Below are 21,420 nucleotides of genomic sequence, written 5' to 3'. Positions count from 1 at the left end.
TGTTGTTGTTGTTATAGAGCCTAAGGAGGCATCCAGTGCTCCATCTCATCAGTTTTCATTGGATCACTTTTAATTTCTGGGGCATGATAATGTGTTCAAGACATGGCCATCTTGTCTGTTAATGCCTAGTAGGAGTGGTTTGACTGGGTAGGTTCAGGGGTGGTAAATGCCATATTGTATCAGGGAGCGGTACATGCTGCCTTGAAGGATTTCACTGGAACTAGAAATTTATGAGAACTACTGACCTGTTGTAAGTATCCCCCTTTTTTCTCCCTGATGTTTGAACTTGTGGTGGCTGGGCAACTTCAGCCATTTTGGATTGATTTCAGCCCAAAAGTGTGGCACTGAAATTGCTTTATAAAATTAGGGACTTACTCCAGACAAGAAACAAGGGGAGTGCTAACGAATTGCTACATTGTTGATTTCCTTGGATCTCTTAGTGGCTTTTGATACTATTGACCATAGTAGGTTACCTGACCAGCTTTGTGAAATGCGAACAAAATGCACTGTTCTACAATGGTTGTGCTCCTGTCTAGAGGACCAGTTTTGGAATATTGGAGAAGTCACATTCAGCCCCATGGCTACTAAGTGGTGAGGTGCCACAGGGCTCCAAATTATCCTTCATTCTATTCAACATCAATATGAAGCTGAGGTCATCAATAAATTTAGGTTAGATAAATGCAGTCAAATAAGTAAAGTTGGAATATATGCAATAATGACTAGAACAGCTCCTGGAATATGATTTTGGATTGTGTGGTCTTAATAATTGGTTTTAATGTTTATGTATTTTTAATTGTATGTTTTAATATAGAATTAGTATAATTTTGTTTTACGTGACATTGAATTATTTATTGACCATTATAAGGCCAACTGTAGAAATCCTGTCTGAAAGACTAAATGATACTGCTAGTCAGTGCTCACAATTCTGGTCTAGATGAATCACTCAGTAAAAGGTAGCTTCCTGTGTCAATATGAGAAAGGATTGTTGTAGACAATCATTCTCCTATATCCAATTTAGGGCTTTGCACAGTCACCCATGAAATCAAATGATATAATTAATTTCATATTACTGGAATCAAGAAATAAATCTGATCAAAGCTCCTGATTTGCAACAGTATTTTCCTTCTCACCACCAGACTCATATGGTGCAACCTGGACATTGCAGTGCACCAGCTGCTAAGCTTTAAAGAGGTTAATCATATATTAGAGATGGGTTTAGAGGTAACCTCATGAGGTCCATGCTTTCCAATACTTGGGCCTTTATTTCCGTGGTCTGCAATCACTACAGAACCATCATTCTCACCAGTGCCATCAAATTATACAGAGAATGAGATGTTAGATACATGATCACACTCCACTTTAAACTTCCATCTCCACCTTTTTCCAACCTATTTCATCTTCTTTTGGACTGGAATAAGTGTTAAAGGGAAGAAAACAAGATGGTGGAGAAGTAAACAGAAATATTTGTTACCTCAGGAGATAGTAACAGAGAAAAGATTAATCTGAGGAGACAATCAGGTCAACAGATCAATTCACCTAATTTATCAGATGTCCTGAAGGAATATGGTCATTATGAAAACCTAGTTAGTAATTTCCTTGGACTGCTTTACACAGAACTGTAACACATGATTAATTTTCTATTCAGGAGTGGTTTTTCAGCAATCTATCCAAATATAACAGCTTCCAAAAAAAAAAAAACAAGAATTGTTGTGTGAAGTCACTTAATACTATTATGCAATAAGTTACCTATTCAATTAAATACAAGGGGAACTTCCTCAGAAGTAAAAAGGCCTTGTGTGATTTCATTACCATTTTCTTGTGTGGATACATTGCAATTTTCTCCATGACAACTACACTGTGATAGAAAAATCTCTAAGTGTCATGTTGCCCTTCATATTTTCCACAAATATGAGTCCTTTTAGTTCTCTTTGCCCAGTATCATGACAAGTGCAAAAATCCCTAAATGAAGAAATGTCAGCTCAATCTCTTTGCTAAATATTCATATGTGCTGGTCTGAAGGCTACGGATTCAACTCTGAACAGTTAGAACATGGGTCAGATAGGAAACGTTAAGATGTTCAGTTAGACTATGCAGATCTGAAAAGCAGGTTTGAATATTTTGAATGTTATAGAAAAAATTGTGCATCAGAAATTATTTTGAAGACCTCATTCTGAGGTAGCACCAGCCCTAAAATGTGAAGTGGACCAGAAGTTGCTCCCGGACATCCAGATAATGTCTGGTGAGTTCTAGTCCTTAATGTAGAATAAACCGAATAGTTTGGAAATGCTCTGGAATTTCATTGAAACTCCAGAGCAGTCCCACACTTCAGGCTGAGCATGGACAGGAGGCCAGCTTTGATTCAAGCTGGTTTGTTGTCTACACAAACCAATGACATCATCCTCTTTTCATTGTACTTGGCAGCACAGAGAAAAGAGAATAAATCGGGGCTCAGTCACCGTAGCAGATGACTAAGGCATTCTGGAGAGTTCCTAGCCATAGCTTGGTACCCAACAAGGTCAGGAGCTCTTTGAAGCTTTATAACCATCTGCTTCAGTGACGGGAAAATCAGGAAAGGTAAGGGTGACTATCCTGACATGGATTGGCCCCAGATTTTGTGGTGAGTGTAGCTGAGCCCTCTCACACTACATCTGACTAGATGCAGATACTTAGGCTGATTTTGTTTGGCTTTGGTTTTTTAGATGTACATACGTTACAAGTATTTAATCTGCAATGTTTGGTGCTTTATACATTTTCCCTGAGGCAAAAGATACCATTGTACTCAAATAATGTCCCATCCTGGCATAGATACTTAAATAGTCTAAAGGCACTACCTCCCATCTGATCTTCAAGTTTGGATGGGAAATGCCAATGAATATCAGATGCTGTAAACTATATTTCAGAAGAAGGAACTGGTAAATCACCATTCCTTACTAAGAAAATCCTATGAAATCCTTGGGGTTGCTATAATTTGACAGGAAACTTGAAGCCATACACACAGTGCCATTATACTTCTATTTTATCCACATTGTCATTTTCTGTTCTCTCAATCTTATGTGAATGAATAGGGGACTAAACCTATGAAAAGTAGGCATTGGATATACAGAATGAGTGCAAAGCAAGTTCTGTTCTGACATTCCCAAAGAACGATACATTGTACAACAATCCAAGCAGCATAACTTAGGTGTTATATATTTTGGTCTAACGCTTCTTTCCAATTCCAACTGAAATACAACTAATGAATCAATTCAAGTGTTGATTTACCAAACTGTAATTGAATCAGTAGGTCAAGCTAGAGCTTGATGTTAGTTGAATCTAGCAATTGGATAAGGGCTTCAGAATTCCAGTCATTATATCTATATGAAATAATTGATTTTAAAAATGTGGTGTTAATTTTAGGACTAAGTGACCAATGTTCATGCTCTATAACAGTTTGGATGCATTGACTATGTTGCTTGTTTCAATTTTGCAGCAAAACCCTTCCTAATACTACTCAACCATTTCAAAGCAGAGTAGGAATCCTCATGGATTTACATTTGTTTGGATTTTAAATGCCTACTGAAGTCAGAAAAGTGATAGTTTTAGACCACTGCTTGAATCACAGTTTCCGTCTTCTGTCTCTCTGAATTGACCATATTCCAAGATGCTTGGTTTCTTTCTGTTCCTGATAAGTTTTTTTTGTTAATACTATCCAATATATTACAAAACTGTGCAAGTTTTTCAGTTTTCTAGAACTACTCAGGATAGGTAATATAAAAAGCAATGGATGGGAAAGAAGCAAAAGAGTTGTGGTCACGATCGTGGAGTTATCCACACCATATAGCAGTTCCATACCCTTTAATTAGCATAGCTTCATCCTACAGGATCCTGGGATGTGTAGAATTCTCCAGTATTTAAAATTCTCTGCCAGAGCGCTCTAAGATTATCATTCAGGTGAGTGGCTGGAACTCTCCAACAGAAACTTCGAAGTGCTTCAGACACCAGGATTCCATAGGCCGGACCGACGACAACTAAACCGGCACCAAATTGTTATAATTTTAATGTTTGGATAGAATTTCACCTCCACACAAATATAGAAACTAAATGAGTAAGTCACTGGCTAAAGGTATTAGCAATTCACCCTGGGGCAGAGAAGCAATGTCTTCTCCAATTTCAAAATACATAAAGGATGGCCACTTCTCAGATCTTTCTCTTGCCTTGGGCAAATCACACATGTTCTTGAAATGACACAGAGCAGAAGTAAATCTATGGACCAGCACACCCTTTCGGCTTTTAAAAATCTATTTTCCTCTGTTGTTCCTTTTTCAGGCCCTACAGGCTTTCTTAAAGAGATGAAACAGCATAAATAATCAGACAGACTTAATTTTTAGTGGAAGAGCAGAATGCTAGACTGTGTTTGTTCTTGAAATTAGTATGTTATCACTAGACATGGTCAAGGGATTTTGAGCTCCTGTAACTGAGAAATATCTCACTTTTACTATGTCTTGTACATAACTCCAATCATGTTATCCCTCTATAGGGAACTTTAATTGTAGGTGCAGGTTTTACAGGCCACATTATCTCTCAAAACTGGAATCTATGTATCTGGAATTGCCAGAGTTCTCTTCTACACTGTCATATAAAATCCAGATTATCTGCTTTGAACTGGAATATATGGCAGTGTAGACTCATAAAATCCAATTTAAAGCAGATAATGTGGATTATCTGATTTGATAATCTGGATTATATGTCAGTGTAGAAGTGGCCCTAGACTTAGTGACCTGTTTCAGACTATTGCCTAAACCAGCTTTTCCCAACCTGCTACCTTCTAGATCAGGGGTCCCCAAACTAAGGCCTGGGGGCCGGATGTGGCCCATCGAAGCCATTTATCCGGCCCCCATGGCACAAGGGCAGAAGGGGGTTGGGCTAAATGACCCAAGGGGTCTTCTTCTCTTGCAACCTTTATTATTATTATTATTATTATTATTATTATTATTATTATTAACATTGAAACTGGGTGGCCATCTGTCAGGGGTGCTTTGCTTGTGCTTTTGGTGCACAAAGGCAGAAGGGGATTGGACTAAATGGCCCAAGGGGTCTCTTCCAACCCTCTTTATTATTATTATTATTATTATTATTATTATTATTATTATTATTATTACTATTATTATTATTATTATTATTATTATTATTATTATTATTGCTCGGTGGTCAACTATAGTCCGGCCCTCCAACGGTTCGAAGGATGGTGAACTGTCCCCGTTTAAAAAGTTTGGGGATCCCTGTTCTAGATCAATGGTTCTCAACCTGTGGGTCCCCAAGTATTTTGGCCTACAACTGCCAAAAATTCCAGCCAGTTTACCAGATGTTAGGGTTCTGGGAGTTGGTGGCCAAAACATCTGGGGACCCACAGATTGAGAACCACTGTTCTAGATGTTTTGTGCTACAGTCCCCATAATTTCTCACCATTAGACTTGTTGGGGTTGTGTTAATCCAAACCATATAGAGGTTATTATTACATTGGAGAGAGATAACCTAAACCATGGTTTGAGACATCTACTCTGCATATGTGAGAATGATACTATTCTGTGCACGTCTGGAAATTTTCACTTTCCTATTCCTGCAGGCAAAGAGAGATGAGGAACAGGAAGTGTATACAAGTCCAGACCTTCTTATGATTCATTTCGACCTATCTAAACCAGACAGATGGCTGTTTGAATAGGACCAGGGAATAGACTGATACATATCTGGTCATTTTCTTAGAGACAGAAACGTCTCTCTAAAATTCAATTCCTTTATTATTATCTCCCCCTTCAACCAAGAATTTTTCAGTTGCAAAAAACGATCTTACATCAGAGCTGGAACTAATGCCTTTTCACTGTTCTCAGTCAACATAATCTCAGTATTTCCCAGTGCCTTACCACCAGCACTAGCACCAGATTGTCTTCCTATTCCAGTGCACCACATCAGAGCTGGCTTGGCAGTACAGCAGCTTGATTCCTAGAGAGAGGGAGCAAGAGGCATGAAAAACAAACCCACAGAGGCTGTGAGTGGCAAGCTGTGGCTCTGTTCTTGTTTTCTCTTGCTTGCTTCAAGTGTACATGACATCTTTTATTTGATTTGTCTTTGCCAAACCCAGAGTTTTGAGTGCATCCAGATATGAGCTGGGATGGCGTCTTTGAGCTGAAAAGGGAAAGGAATTAAGTCATAAACAGATGTTTTGCTACCCAAAGAATGTGTAGAAGGGGAAAATTTTCTGATGGCCTTTCTTGTGGTAGAGCCAGATACTAGGAAACAAAATACTATTAAGAACAACACTACTTCTGCTCAGAGGAAAATAAGAACTGCAATACTGGGACAGAGAACGTCTTCAACGTAATACAGAAACTTAAAGCCACTGCATATATGTGACCATTCTGTGCCCAATTGTTTGCATAGATAGAAAGAAATGCGTAGTTGGTGGTTTTTTTAGTTTTGTTGTTCATTTTCATAAAAAATATATTAAACAATTATACCTCTGGGAAATGCATGCTTAGAAAAAGCTGTTGTAAGCAGTTCAGCCCTTCTAATGTACGCAGTTCTAGTACTGGGCGAAGTGATGTATAAGAAAATCATAAACTGGTACAACTACCATTCAGTGTTGCTCCATTATGCATGTTTGCTTATCTGTTAGTGATGCCTGGAGATGTGGTGCTAATTGCTAAAGTTGCACAATGAAAGAAATGCCCATGTCAAGACACAGACAAATTATCCTAAATGTCATGGGGTAGTAAATGTAATACACGTTTTTCAGCGACAATGTGCTGTTCCCTCTTAAGATACATGTGAAAACTCCAGCATATAAAAAGATTAGGCAAAATGTTTCCATTGGGAAACAAGGGCTCTGTTCAGATTTAGACTCCTCTGCTAGTCTTCAGACATCTGTTTTCACTTGAGAATAGATTGAGGGACAGGAGGTCAAGCCTACATGATACATTTCATATTCACCAACTCTTTAAATTTCTCATACTTTCCCTTTTGCTATGCAAGTTCCAGTTTTAAATATATGTCTTAAAAGATTTGTTATTCTAAAAATAAAGGAGTAAAGACTTAACCAGGCAGAATTCCAAATGAAAAACCCCATCTTGTTTATCAGACATTGGATGTCTAGTTCTCGCTATTTTGCACTGAAGATGTTCATAGAATATCACAGAAACCTGAAATTTAACTGTTTCCTGGATGGATTCAACAATTTTGGTGCTGAAAATAATAGTTCCACATTATTTTGCTTTGAATGCAATTCAATTGGCAGAACCAGAATACAGCTAATATGCAGTCACACCCGGGCATCTATGATAAATTAAAATGTGCTGCTTTCTTTGCCCGGGTGAACTGTGGGGCCTTACTTCGAACCTCAGGAGTCCCAGTAACCAGAGTCACTTCAAGTTGAACAATCAAACAAGATTTTATTTTCTCAAAGTCCTTGACAGACTTGGCACATGTAGTTAAGGTTGCAAATATAAACAGTCAACTTATAAAACCTTGCAGATGTTCCTTTCTTGCCTTTCCCCTTAGTTGCTGGGTTAACTTCCTCCAAAGGCGAAGAGATCCTGAGATCCTCTCTACCCTAGCCCTGAGCTGCTATATTAAAAGAGCAGGTCTTTCACTATCTAAGCGCAAAGCTAGCTTGGAGACAAAGTAATTGGAGCTTCTTCCAATGGCAAAGAAATCCTGGGATATTCTTTACCCCAGTGCTGAGTTGCTATCTTGGAAGGAGCAGGTCCTCTCCTATCTGAACTCAGCACCAGTTTTATAGGCAAGAGGTCAGTACTTACGATGGCTTGTCTGAGCTGGCCTGGCTTGACCACACAAGCACATATGAGTTCTTTTCTCTTCAGTGAAAAGGCAGAAAAGGCTTCTCAAAATGGAGATTTCATCCCCAGGAAAAGGGACAGTCTCAGGAGCAAAAGGATATTTTTGCAAGCTGAAAGCAGCAAAGGCCTCCAGGCTGGTTGCAAACCTCTGTTAATAATTAACTATCAGGGTGCTATTTTCTACAACTATGGAACAATGTAAATCAAACCTCTGGGGGACGGAACAGCCAAGAATGTAAGAAACTGATCTGAGTTTCTGTAACCAAGAACTTGAGATCTTCCTGTTGACAAATATGTTGCATTCGAGCTTTGCAGTGGATTACCATCTTCCGTGTAAAAATTAGTAGAGTATAACTGTGACTGTGTTAGCAAAGTGTACTGGACAACTAGGGCTTCATCCACTGCAGAATGCAGGTTGAATAATGCAGGATCCACGAATCCCCAAGTGGTTTTTGAAGGTCTCGCTTTCAAATTGCTGTACATTGAATATCCTCCTTCCCCTACACTCCAGCAAACAACATATTGCATTCCACAGTTCTGATTCTGTACTCTGCTCACAAAATGCAGCACTTGCAGAAGCTATACCATTCTTCCAATTCTTTCTGCTGTATTTTTTTACTTTAGTAGATGCTGTGCTGCTGAGGTTGGGAGGAGGGCACCATGTAAGAGGATGAAACCGCAACAGCAGTTTCAGAAGGGTTAATGGGAAGTAGCATTTATTCATAAGGCAAGGCAAAGATGCAAGGAAAGAACCCGAGAGAAGAGCAAAACAACTTGAAAGCCTGCTTCTCTGTGTGAAGATCAAACATTTTAGACAGAAAGCTACAAATAAAGGTCTCTTCCAATTCTGTGGATCGGCAGACTCCTTGAGTTTTATTTAATATGCAAAATATTTTGAGGTGGAACATTTTGTTCTAAGTTAATAATGAATGAGCAACCACAAAGAGAAAGATTATTTTATTTTATTTTTGAAATCTCACATGGAAACTCTTTCTAGTTGACACTCCCCTCCCTTTCTTCCCTCTCTCTCTCTCTCTCTCTCTCTCTCTCTCTCTTGTTACTGCTTTCCTTTTTGGGAATCTGAGGGAAAGTTGATATTAAATGAAATTGCCATGCCTCTCACTAGAACAAGAATCAAGCAGGCAGTACAGAGCTCCAGACAAACCCCAAGAAAAATTAATAAAATACATATTGATTTTTTCAGGGATCTCCTAAACCTCTTTGTTTGGTTTAGTTTTATTCCCCTTACATCTATCCAGCCAGCAGGCTTTGGTTTCTGGCGTGAAGCCTCCTGTTCTCTCTTTTTTCCCTCTCTCTCCCTTCCTCCCTTTCTGGAAAGCTGGCTCGTCTCTGGAGTGTGCTTTGCCCTCATTATGTGGTCAATATGAAAAGGATTTTCATGGAGTCTGTGGATGGTCCCCTGCTGCTTTAATCTTTGGGAGCTTACTTAATATTTTTAGAGGCAAATCTATAGCCGCCTTTTCAGCATCTCTGGAGCAAAAAGCATCCCTGCTGCGGGGCTCAATGCTGTGCTGTGAAGGAGCGATCTTTGCAGATCAGAAGGCCCTCTTTAGTAGAGGAAAGAATAGCAGAGGTCCCTTGGGAACATGGCAGGCAAATAGTAAGACGCAACTTAAGGGACCTCCCACATGGGCCCAATTTCAGAGCTGGTTAACTACAATGACATGTGGAAGGCAGCAGATTGAAACATGCCCCAGGAACTGAGCATAAAGGGATGGATCTGTGCTGAATGATGGATACATATCTATTGCTTGAAATGGGAAATAGCATACATTTAGGTGCTTCATTTTGTAAGGTATTGATGTTGATAACAGCACCCACTTAGGTAAGGGAAGAAGATAGGCAAGTAGATCTTGGTGGGAAATGACAGAAGAAAAAAGGTGGAAATATCCATAATAGTATCAGTTATGTCAGACAGATTAGAAGAGTTGGGCAAGAGATTTGAGGTCACTGGAAAATTACTTAACTACAGTTGTCATGTGTCTTCCTTTTCCTAGACAAGCTGTCTTTTTAAGAACTAAAAATGTACATAGGAGTACAGGCAGCCCTCAGTATCCATGGATTCTGTTTTTCTGGATTCCACCACTGAGCCTAGAGTAAGATACAGGGATGGCAATGCGGGTATTTCTTTATTTATCCTGCCCTTAGATTAAATTAAAATAGTATTGTAAAACCATTTTTAAAGAAGTCAGTTGAAATATATTGTAAATATTCATATATAACTCAAGAAATCTTTGACAAGAATTTGCCCCCCAAAACCTGGGTTGACTTATACATAGGTCAAGGTTGAAAAGGGGCCTATCATGAGTACAATGACAAGAGGCAGACATAAGAAGGGATCCTCATTTCTCCCCCTTGCTCAATCTGGGGAAAGAAAAACAGCCCTCCCTTCTTCCTTGCCTTCTGTTTCTAATGTAGCACCATTCACCAGGAGGAACCTGAAGGATGCAGCATACCTGGCATTTTGGGCACTTGACGTGGAGCAGAGTCATGGCAACCATTTCTAATAAGAGCTTCCTCCATAAGCTTCCTTACAGAGAGATTATGATTATTTTTAATAGTGACTTACTGTAAAAAAAAATGGTTGTTGCAGTCAAAGGGCAAAATAGGTCAGAAATAATGTGAAAGCAACAACAGATAACAACAACCTGTACAGTGGCAGGGCAGAAGAACTTCCATATAGCAAGAAATAAGTCATCCATATGTCATACGATCGGACCAAAAAAGCTTTCAATTTAAAACAATGCTGTCCATTTTCCCCCCAGTTTGGTATAGTGTAATGTATAAAGTGCTTTGCTCACCTCCAGTGAGATTTCAACAAGTCACACATAACAGTTTTAGAAGGTGTGCAGAGATAAAAACATCTGTTACTATACTTGAAGACACTTTTTTTGCTCGTTCACATTCAGAAAGCATGGCAGTAAGTCCTGTAAAGATGAACCGCTAGGCCTTTGTCATGCACCTGCATGGCTACTTCCAGTTGACTGTGGAGAGACCATCAATATTTATTGAAGAATAGTTGAAAATGTGGCAGTGAACTGAGCTATTAGGTGTTTGGCAGCAGGCACTTTTCTTAGATCCCAATTAGATGAAACCTTGTGGATCTTTTCAGTGTTTTAAACCAATAGCATATTTAAGAGGCTTTGCAAATTTAAGGCAAAAATCCTTGACTTTCCTGGGCATTTTGCCACTCTTTTGCCTTAGCTGTTTTTTGTTTTGTTTTATTTTGTTTTGTTTTTACTGATGGATAAAAAAAGACTGATTCTTTTCATCTTTTTTCACCACAAGAAGAGAAACCAGGTACCCAGATGCTTTGGATAAGAAAATATCTGAGCTTGACAAGATGTTAAGCAGTCAAACTCTGTTCCTTCCTTCTCCCTGATTGAAGTTTGTGACACTGGACTTTACAGATTCAGCTTCTGGTTTTTTAAAGCAAACTTTTTGATGGACTGTGTATGTGTGCAGCATGTAGCAATTGCTTAAGAGATAGAAACACCAGTGGCTAAAAAACCAGAGGCTTTATTGTAGGAACTCTATTAAAGATTGGAAAGCTCTTTGAAGATACTGGATATCACTGTTTCACTTTTAGTAAAAGTGACAGTATAAGGGGACAATAAGAGAAGAGGTAGAAATATCTGTAAGAGTATCAGTTACATCTGAGAAGGATTAGGATAGATGGATAAAAGATTATAAGATTTTGGGTCACTGAGAAACTGCTTAACTGAGGTTGACATACATCTTTCTTTTCCCAAGCATGTCCTCTTTTTCAGAGCTAAAAACTTGCATAGCAGAGGTGGAGTCATTCCTCCATATCCATGGATTTTTCATTTATTTATTTATTTATTACATCACTTCTACCCCGCCCTTCTCACCCATCAGGGGACTCAGGGTGGCTTACAATATAAACATACACATCAAAAAACAGTTTACATCAGATTTAAAAATCCATCGAGATTAAAAATTACAATAAAATTAAGAGTATACATTAATAATATACATAATTATACATTTAAATATACATTTAAGGTGCTTTGCCATGACGACCATGGGGCTGACTCAAGTTATATCTGGGCCCACACATCAGGCGGGACACACGCTGGACCTCGTCTTCATTGTGGACGGTGGGACAGTCAGAGTGGAAGAGCAAAATATTCTTCCATTGTCATGGTCTGACCATCATCTGATCTGTTTGAGTTTCGCCGTGTCTTCTAACCTCCGCAGGGGTGGTGGACCCATTAAGATGGTCCGCCCCAGGAGGCTGATGGATCCAGATGGACTCCTGAGGTCTCTTGGGGATCTTCCTGTTCTGGAGACTGGCGATCCTCTTGATGTCCTGGCTGATCGTTATAACAGCCAGTTGGCAAGGGCACTTGACACGATCGCTCCCGAACGTCCCCTTTCGCTGCGTAGAGTCATGACGACACCTTGGTTCACTGAGGAGCTGGCCATGATGAAGCGTGCGAGGAGGGGACTAGAGTGCATCTGGAGGAAATCTCGGGATGTGTCTGACCAAGCACGGGCTAAAGCCGCTATTAAGGCTTACTCCGTGGCTCTGCGAGCAGCCAGGAAAGCTTTCACGACTGCCCGCATAGCGTCTGCGGCCAACAGGCCATCGGAGTTGTTCCGAGTTGTTGGGGAGCTCCTGCGGCCTCCTGAGACCCAGGGGCTTCCTGATGACTTGGCAACTAGGTGCAGCGATTTTGCGCACCACTTTGCAGGCAAAGTTGCTCAGATACGCCATGAGTTGGACTCCAGCTTAATTGTAGTTCCAGCGGAGGTAACCGAGGCACCTGTCTGTCCGATTTTGTGGGATTCTTTCCGGCTTGTTCTTCCGGATGATGTGGAGGGGATTCTTGGGTCTGTGAGGGCGACCACTTGTGCTCTGTATCCTTGTCCCTCTTGGCTGGTTAAGCAGGACAAAGAGGGGTTGTTGGATTGGTTTGTGGCTATAATAAATGCCTCCCTGGGTCAGGGGTCATTTCCATCTTGTTTTAAGCAAGCGGTGGTAAAACCGTTACTAAAAAAGACCTCGCTAGACCCATCTGTATGTAACAACTACAGACCAATTTCCAACCTCCCGTTTTTGGGCAAGGTTCTGGAGCGGGTGGTGGCCACGCAGCTCCAGGAGTTCCTCGATGACACTGATTTTCTGGACCGCTCGCAGTCTGGCTTCAGGCCTGGGCAAAGCACTGAGACGGCTTTGGTCGCCTTGGTGGATGACCTCCGCAGGGAACTGGACAGGGGGAGTGTGACCCTGCTGGTTCTCCTGGACATCTCTGCAGCTTTCGATACCATCGACCATGGTATCCTTCTGGGGAGGCTCTCCGGGATGGGACTCGGTGGCACTGTTTTGCAGTGGCTCCAGTCCTTCCTGGAGGGCCGTTCCCAGATGGTGAAGCTGGGGGACACCTGCTCGGACCCCTGGCCTTTGACCTGTGGGGTCCCGCAAGGGTCTATTTTATCCCCCATGCTTTTTAACATCTACATGAAACCGCTGGGAGAGGTCATCCGGAGTTTTGGAGGGTGTTGCCATCTCTACGCAGATGACACACAAATCCACTACTTGTTCCCACCTGACTCCAAGGAAGCCCCTCGGGTGCTGAACCAGTGCCTGGCCGCTGTGGCGGACTGGATGAGGAGAAACAAGCTGAGGATCAATCCTGACAAGACAGAGGCCCTCCTGGTCAGTCGCTCGTCGGATCGGGGTATTGGGTGGCAACCTGTGCTGGACGGGGTTGCACTCCCCCTGAAATCACAGGTCCGCAGTTTGGGGGTCCTCCTGGATTCAGCGCTGACGCTTGAAGCGCAGGTGTCGGCGGTGGCCGGGATGGCTTTTGCACAACTCAAACTTGTGCGCCAACTGCGACCATACCTCGTGAAGTCTGACTTGACCACGGTGGTGCATGCCTTAGTTACCTCTAGACTGGACTACTGTAATGCGCTCTACGTGAGGCTTCCCTTGAAGACGGCCCGGAAGTTACAGCTGGTCCAACGTTCGGCCGCCAGACTAATAACGGAGGCGAGTTACAGGGAGAGATCTACCCCCCTGTTTAAGGAGCTCCACTGGCTGCCGTTCATCTTCCGGTCCCAATTCAAGGTGCAGACCATCATTTATAAAGCCCTAAACGGTTTGGGACCCGCCTACCTTCGTGACCGTATCTCCTACCATAAACCTGCCCGACCTCTCCGATCATCAGGGGAGGCCCTCCTGTCGCCACTACCTATATCTCAGGCTCGCCTTGTAGGAACAAGGGAGAGGGCCTTTTCTGCGGTGGCCTCTCGCTTGTGGAACTCACTGCCCATTGAAATCAGGCAAGCCCCCACCCTTTTAGCCTTCAGGAAAGATTTAAAAACATGGCTCTTCCGGTGTGCTTTCGGAGAGTAAATGTTCTATGCTACTCCCCCCCCCCCCCGATATTTATCCTCTAGACTGGTTCACTATCTGATGTCCCGTCCCTCGAGGTTTTATTCTGATCCCTTTCTCACCCAGAGTTTTAATTTTTAATCTAGTTTTTAAATGTAGTATTCATGCGGCCCGCTCGTGTTATATTGCTGTTTTGATCTTATGTTGTACTGTTTATTTTATGTAATGTATTATTTAATTGTATTATGTTATGGTTTATTGTATTGTCTTGGGCATGGCCCCATGTAAGCCGCCCCGAGTCCCCATTGGGGAGATGGTGGCGGGGTATAAATAAAGTTTTATTATTATTATTATTATTTCATGTCCAGGTGGGGTCTGTCAGTAGGTCATATGTTCATATCTCATTTTTGCTGCTATTAATTCTTCCCTAGACATGAGCAAAATTGGTGGTAAATAAATGCCTAATTTAGTAGCCAAATTTCTTAAAAACTGGGGCTTCTAAAAAAGTTCCAGAACCCAAGTTAAATGCCATAATCCAAATATGACACTTACCTGAACTTCCATTATGTATTACTTCGCACATTATGAAAATTTCCAAAGAAAGAAGTCAACCTTCCTGCCTCATCCAACTATGGATTCCATCATCCATGACTTGAAAATATCCCCCCCCCCAAAAAAAACAAAAAACAAAAAGCAAGCCTTGATTTTATATAAAGAACACCACTTTACTATGCTACTATATATAATAGAATTTGAACTTCCACAGCTTTTGGTCTCAATAGGGGTCCTGGGATCAAACCACAGTGGATAGCAAGGATCCATTGTATTTAAAGTGAAAGTCATTATAATGATCAATAATTGAAGTACTCCAGTGGTAAATATTTCTTCTTTTTTGCTTTTCAAAATATGGCAGCTCTATCACTGTTCCTTCTAAGATATCTACTTCTTTAAGTTTAATGTATTCTTGCATTTCAATCACCTTTAAGTTTCATTTAATAGCAATGTTTCAGAGATAGCCCCCAAAGTTATACAGATGGGAAGTATTCCAACTAGTTTCTGGTTCCTTCCCCTTAGGATAACCTCCATTGTCTTTCACATTGTTTTGCCCTCCCTGGCTTCTGACGCATCTTTCAGTTAATCATTTTGACCTACAGGCAGCAAATCATTGGCAGGTTGATTCGAACTGTTTCTTAGCCTTTTTAAAAGTCCCTTATGGCAAAAGTTATTGAAGAAGAACAGCACAAAAACTAGGAGGGACTGCAGCAGTTTGCTTTTGCCTCAGCTTACTCCACCTCCTCCCCCCAAGCTTATTCAGTGCAAACTACTTTTGCATTTTGAACTCATTTGTAGCAATTTAAATAAATTATGGATGTGTAAGAAAGAGAGAGCATGTGGGATTTTTTTTCTAAGTGAAAATGGGAAACACAAATAATCAGCTTTTTCTTAGCTAAATTAGGAAAGTTTGAGAATATGGAACCAGGAATATGGAATAAAAGCCTGCCTTCTCACTTACAAACTTGCCTAATTTGTACACTCTTAAGGTGAATTTGCTTTGAAAGTTGTCTCATGGCCTATACATGCTTTGTTGTGGAAGACAGGCTTCTCCATTGCAGTACATATAAAGTAGAATTAATTTCCTCTTGATATAAAGAGCCTTTTCACATCACACGGTTACAGTGCTATGATTCCACTTTAACTACTCGTACCTTTGAAATCATGGAATGTGTAGTTTTGAGGTAAGCATTGAAAATCTTTACCAGAGAGCCCTAATGCTTTCCCAAATTACAACCCCAGCCAAAGAATAATAAAAATGCTGTAACTGTGTAATGTGAAGAGATTCCTAGAAAGAAATCTTATTGTCTACATAGATTGATATTATAGTAGATGTTCCTACACTATAACTTTGTCATGTGAAAATTTGCAGGGTGGCTCTTAATGTTAACTTTTAATCTGAAATGCTTTCTATCAGCAAGTCAAAACGTGTCCCTTTCCTTGTTTGCTAGCATTTTAATTTATTTGTTTTACTATTTTATTGTTGGCTTTTTCTAATTTGTCATACTATATTTTATTATCCTTTTATTTTTGTAAACTATTTTCTAACATCTGAAAAATTGTCAACATTTCTAAAATTTATAGGTAAATAAATAAATAAGAAGAATGTGTAAATATTCTCTAGTCTCCGCAAAGTATTCACTCAAGTAACAAGAACATGTGCATTACACTGCTTGAAAAATGTGTACATAGATTGTTGAACATGATACAATTACAACTTAGGGGGAAGTCTAGATTTTTAGTGACCAGTTAATCTGCCAAGAAGGATTTCAGAGCATACGGCTGCATCTTTTCTTGCATCCCAGCATACCATTTCAACTGTGCATCTCAAAATCATATGCAGCTGAATAATGCATGGCAATTCTGTTGGGGGAGGGATGTTATGTGGTAGTAGAAACAGATGAGGAAATCATTGCTACTGACCAATCTCCTGGGGAAGAAAGTCTATCGATGTTACAGTATAGAGGATATCATCAGTGAAGCTTGTGAAAGGTTCATTTGTTTTTGGCTGGCTCAGTGCTGCAGCTGCTCTATGAACGCATGGATACCCTGTCTCAGCACTGAATGAGAACAAGAGCTGTATGCCTTTCATTGATGTATTTTTCAAAATCTTCCTTACTTCCTGGAAACAAGGCTGTATCTCTCATAAAAAGGAATCAGCAATCCAGCTGAGCAGGCATTAAAAACTATGATTAAGAACCATTGTATTTAAATTAGAGATAATCTCGGACACAACGTGGAGAGCTAGCTCTGGGTGTGGCCCTTGAGAAAAGATGCAATTTCCCCTGGCATTGTCACTCTCCTGTCCTTGATTGCCACCCGCCTCAAATTCCAGTGATTTGCTGATCCACAGGGTATAATTTGCACCATGTGTGGGGAGTTACTGATGCACCAAGCATCCCCCCACCCCCCTTCAGAGGGGTTGGTGATGAGCTGTCAGCTGGGCTTTGTTACTTTCAGTTCATGAACAATTGCATTTGCTTCTTTCCTTGAACATGTGGGAGGGGCAGGACATCAGCTAAAGTATCAAATTGACTTTCCAATTCCAATTGATCAAAAATCAAGAGTAGGACCATCTAGTGTTCACTAGCTATAGCACTAAAACCGTTTCCCTCTTGTTATTTTTAGAATACATTGCAGTCACATTTTCAGAGGTTCTGAGGTCAGGAAATAGACATTTTCTAACAATTACTAATATTATATACTGTATTCTGTTTATTTCCCAAAGCACTGCATATGACATTTTGGCATTATAACAGTCATTGTTAGGCAGGTTAACTTGAGAAAATTTTATTTGTCCAAAGACCGCTCAGTGAGTAAACAAAGTACTCTGCTGTATTCCCAAATATATAAATTTGATTTTTGTGCAAAGCCACATTGTTTTGTGTACATACGAAAATTTCAACAACAAAAAAACTTGAATTGAGAATTCACCATTTCTTGAATGTGTTGAAAAATGTTTTTCATTGAGAGCAAGAAAACTTTGTGAGTATTCTTTACATCCTTTTAAAATAGTAAATACATACACACAATAATCAAGTTTTTGCATTAAACATTAGAAAAGTACAACATTCCAGACAGAGCTGTGATTCACAAAATAACCTGAGGCATATCATTCTTTCATATATGAATTTTCTGGTTTCAAAGTTTGGTAAGAGAAGTTCAACTATGTGTACAGAGTAGGTATCAGATGTGTATATTGTCCCTAATCCATCTAAAGTTAAAATTGCAAGCTTCCACACTGCCATATATGCACAATAGCATACCCATCAGCATTTTATAGATGAAAACTAGGACACATGTGGCCAAGCAACATCAGAGTGTGGTCAACATGGCAAAAGTTATCACTGAAGAAGAACACACAATCTAAGTGAGATTGTAGCACTGAAATGAGCAGAATTCTGTCCCTTCAAACACTGAGTTAATAGACTACAAACTACTTTTGCACTTTGGTCTCAGTTGCATTATTTGAAGTAAGCTGAAGAGAAAGTGGGAAGTGGGGGAATGAGAGAGAAAATGGGACATTTTAAAAGCAGCTGGACAGTGGGGTGACAGAGAATTAACCAGTACTTTTCCTACCAAATCACAAGAATTGGAAAGTTTATAATAGCAAAATGATAATAAGCTTGTTGAAAGGAGGGAGCGTTGCAGTCACCGGTAAGACAACACATCTGAAAAATCAGCTTCTTCTGTTTGACACCAGCTTCATAGTCCACTCTAGGAGAGGCTGTGATATGAAAAAATTCTGAATTTTATGGAGTTTAGAAATCTCTCTCTGGGGAGAAAAATTATATGGTGGAGCAGGCCCTGAAAGCCAGGGATTGTTCTGAAACATGTTTGAGTATGGGGCAGGGGGACTGGCAAAGGAAGTTTTTCACAAGCAGTATAGAGGTAAGATTCTAGTTCTGTCTACACCTGCTTTATAGGAAGCAAGGAGAAAATGATGGGAGGATCAAATAAAGGCTTCAATGATGGTAATGCCAATGCTAACAACAGGGATGAGACTACACAGCAAATTTTGGGTAACTGGCAGAAACAGAAAACATGCTGTTGCTCTGTTTCTAACTTAATGCAAGGCTTTATTGGAATAAAAATTCACAAGTTAGTCAACCATCCCAAAAAGATAGTTGTGGCATAGCAACTAGTCTGGCTTCTGGACAGCACTAAAGCAATAGCTTATAGAATACCATGTTATATAAGCATGTCTCAGCAGCATAGGGTCACTGGTTGTCACTGCAATCCTGTGCACACTCTAAATTCAGTTGATTCCAACTATAGAAAATCTATTGAAACAATGGTATAGTGTTGATGTACAAATCACCAACAGATGCTGTAAATCTGTTCTAGATGGGATTTACAGTTGGATTTAGGGTTGAAAATTATATATTGTGATGACATAGCACATATTTTATGAAGCAATGGAACAAGATTCCAATTGTAGTTCACTCCCCACTCCTGATTATGTTGTGCAAGTTAGATTTATTTTTGTTTAAAATGTTTTCCATGAAACAGATGGCTTTCTCTTATTACATTATCTGCTACTGTGGTTTTTGTTGCTTCAAGAAGCCAACCAACTGTGATTTTCTGTTCTTGTTTGATAAAAAGACAAAAGATGCACAAGCATTTGGTTTGATGGAATGTCATGTCATTTGAGTTCCCTTCATGTTATATTTATTTTGCATTGCATTGTGCCCTGACAACCAATCTGAAAGGAATGGACGCTAAGCAATCCGATTTTTTTCTTAGTTCATACAAGACAAAGACATTAAACTAGTTGGCAAAGGATGATCATATTTCAGCTGCTCTCACTTTATAATATTCACTCAAATGTGCAGTGATAACTGAAAAAAGTTGATTTCTGATATGTTTAATGTGGATTAAATATCTTAAACACCTTCTAATCTCTTTGCAGGACCGAATCTGTGGCTGAGAAGATGTTGACTAATTGGTTTGCTTTTCTTCTCCACAAATTCCTAAAGGTAAAGAACCACTTACTTTAGATTTCATCCCATTTCTTTCCTTCTGTGTTGTGAGTTCTGGCTTAAATGTAATTTTCAAATTTCAAATGGCTGATGCAAGCTAAACCAACATGCAAGGAGGACCAGCAAGAAGATGATAGAAACAGGGAAGATCAGAATAATATGAACTAATGTAGCTTTAGGATCTTATCTCACGCTGCCCCCCCCCATTTCTAAACACTTAGAATTAATTAACGGTACGATTTATTGCAGAGCCATTCCTACAACACAGGGAAACTTCCTGACAGCGTCCATCATGCTTCATTAGGAAACCATCTGAAACAGTCCAAAAAAAATGGAGGGGCAGGGGAAAAGATGGTCAGAGATCATCTTCTGGACTCAGGAACCAGGATATAACTGGAGAAAACACCTAAAACCACGGGATAGGAACTGTCAAATTTGCCCGGGTTGAGTCGTTTCAGTGACATTGAGTAAGGGGCATTCCTATGGGTAGTCTGCTACCAAGCATTGATATTTCTCTCCAAATACTGATTCATGAGCCTGGCATGATAATTTTTAAAGTCAGATTTCCCTCCAAGTGTAGCCTGATGCAAGATCAGCTGCTTGGACCTACAGCAGAGTTGCTGAATCGCAGGAGAATGTCAAGTTGCCCTCCAAGTTGAGTCTGGTGTAAGATCAGCTGCTTGGGTTTACAGTAGAGTAGCAGGATCCAAAGGGAAAGTCAGGTTTCCCCTCAAGTGGTGTCATATTTAAGATCAGTTGCTTGAATCTACTCTAGAGTAGCAGGATCGGAGGGGAAAGTCAAGTATCTCATAAGCTATTTTCCCAAGGTTTTTTATTTTAAAAAATGAAGTGGGCGGGGACTACACTGGCTTGTAGAATAAATATTAAAACTGATAATTTTGGGAAAACTGGCAAGACAACATGTTAAGAGGAATGAAAAATGGAAGGATGTCCTTAATAACTACTATAGGACATAATGCCACGGTAATATGACACTTCCCCTCACTGTGGGATAAAATCCTTAGTTTTGGGGAGGGTTTTTTTGTCTTTTTGAGATTTTGAAGTGTGATTCTCTCTTAACTCATTTGCAGCTATTAATTCAGATGTATTGGTAATGTGGGTCACGGTTCTGTAAAAATAATAGTAATACTCTCTCTGAAACTTTCAGTTAAAAATTTAAAAAACAAGGGAAGGAGCAACCCACAAATGTTCAAGGAGGCAATTCCAAAAGTATGGGGGCAGGAAGTGAAAAGGATAAGGTCTCTAACCAAGGAAGAGGAAATCCTTGGTTAGGTGAGAAGCCTAGTATTCCTAAAATATAGATGTTGTGCGGGCTGGTAAAAAAAGAAATAAGGGATGATAGATAGACAAGAATCAAGTTGTGTAGGACTTGGATTCTAGGTTATACTGAATCCTAGAAGCAATAAGTAACCAATGAAGAGATACCAAAAGTAAGTAACATGATCAAAATGACAGATGAAATAGATCTGAGCATTGGAATGCTGAATGGAAACCAGAGGAATGGGATGAGATAATGGAAGACCAGTCAAAAGAAGATTGCAGTAATCAAGATAGAAAATTACTAAAGCATGAACTAAGATCTTAGCAGAGGAAGCAGATATAAAAGATCTGGTTTTGAAAATGTTATAAAGAAAAAAATCAACATGACTAT

The 21,420-nt window shown here is 40.0% G+C and overlaps 1 protein-coding gene across 2 annotated transcripts in view; it reads left to right on the top strand.

Annotated features, from left to right (window-relative positions):
* The window catches only part of plxna2 (plexin A2), a 555,589-nt gene that overhangs the window by 484,096 nt on the left and 50,073 nt on the right, over positions 1-21,420 (top strand). For both annotated transcript variants that reach the window (XM_008116576.3, XM_062978633.1), the window contains one exon: positions 19,679-19,745. In XM_008116576.3, the coding sequence (XP_008114783.1) occupies positions 19,679-19,745 (67 nt within the window). The remainder of the gene's footprint in view (positions 1-19,678; positions 19,746-21,420) is intronic.

Source organism: Anolis carolinensis, chromosome 4, assembly GCF_035594765.1.
Source record: "Anolis carolinensis isolate JA03-04 chromosome 4, rAnoCar3.1.pri, whole genome shotgun sequence".
In the NCBI taxonomy this organism is placed as follows: Eukaryota; Metazoa; Chordata; class Lepidosauria; order Squamata; family Dactyloidae; genus Anolis; species Anolis carolinensis.
This window is presented reverse-complemented; position numbering and strand designations above follow the sequence as displayed.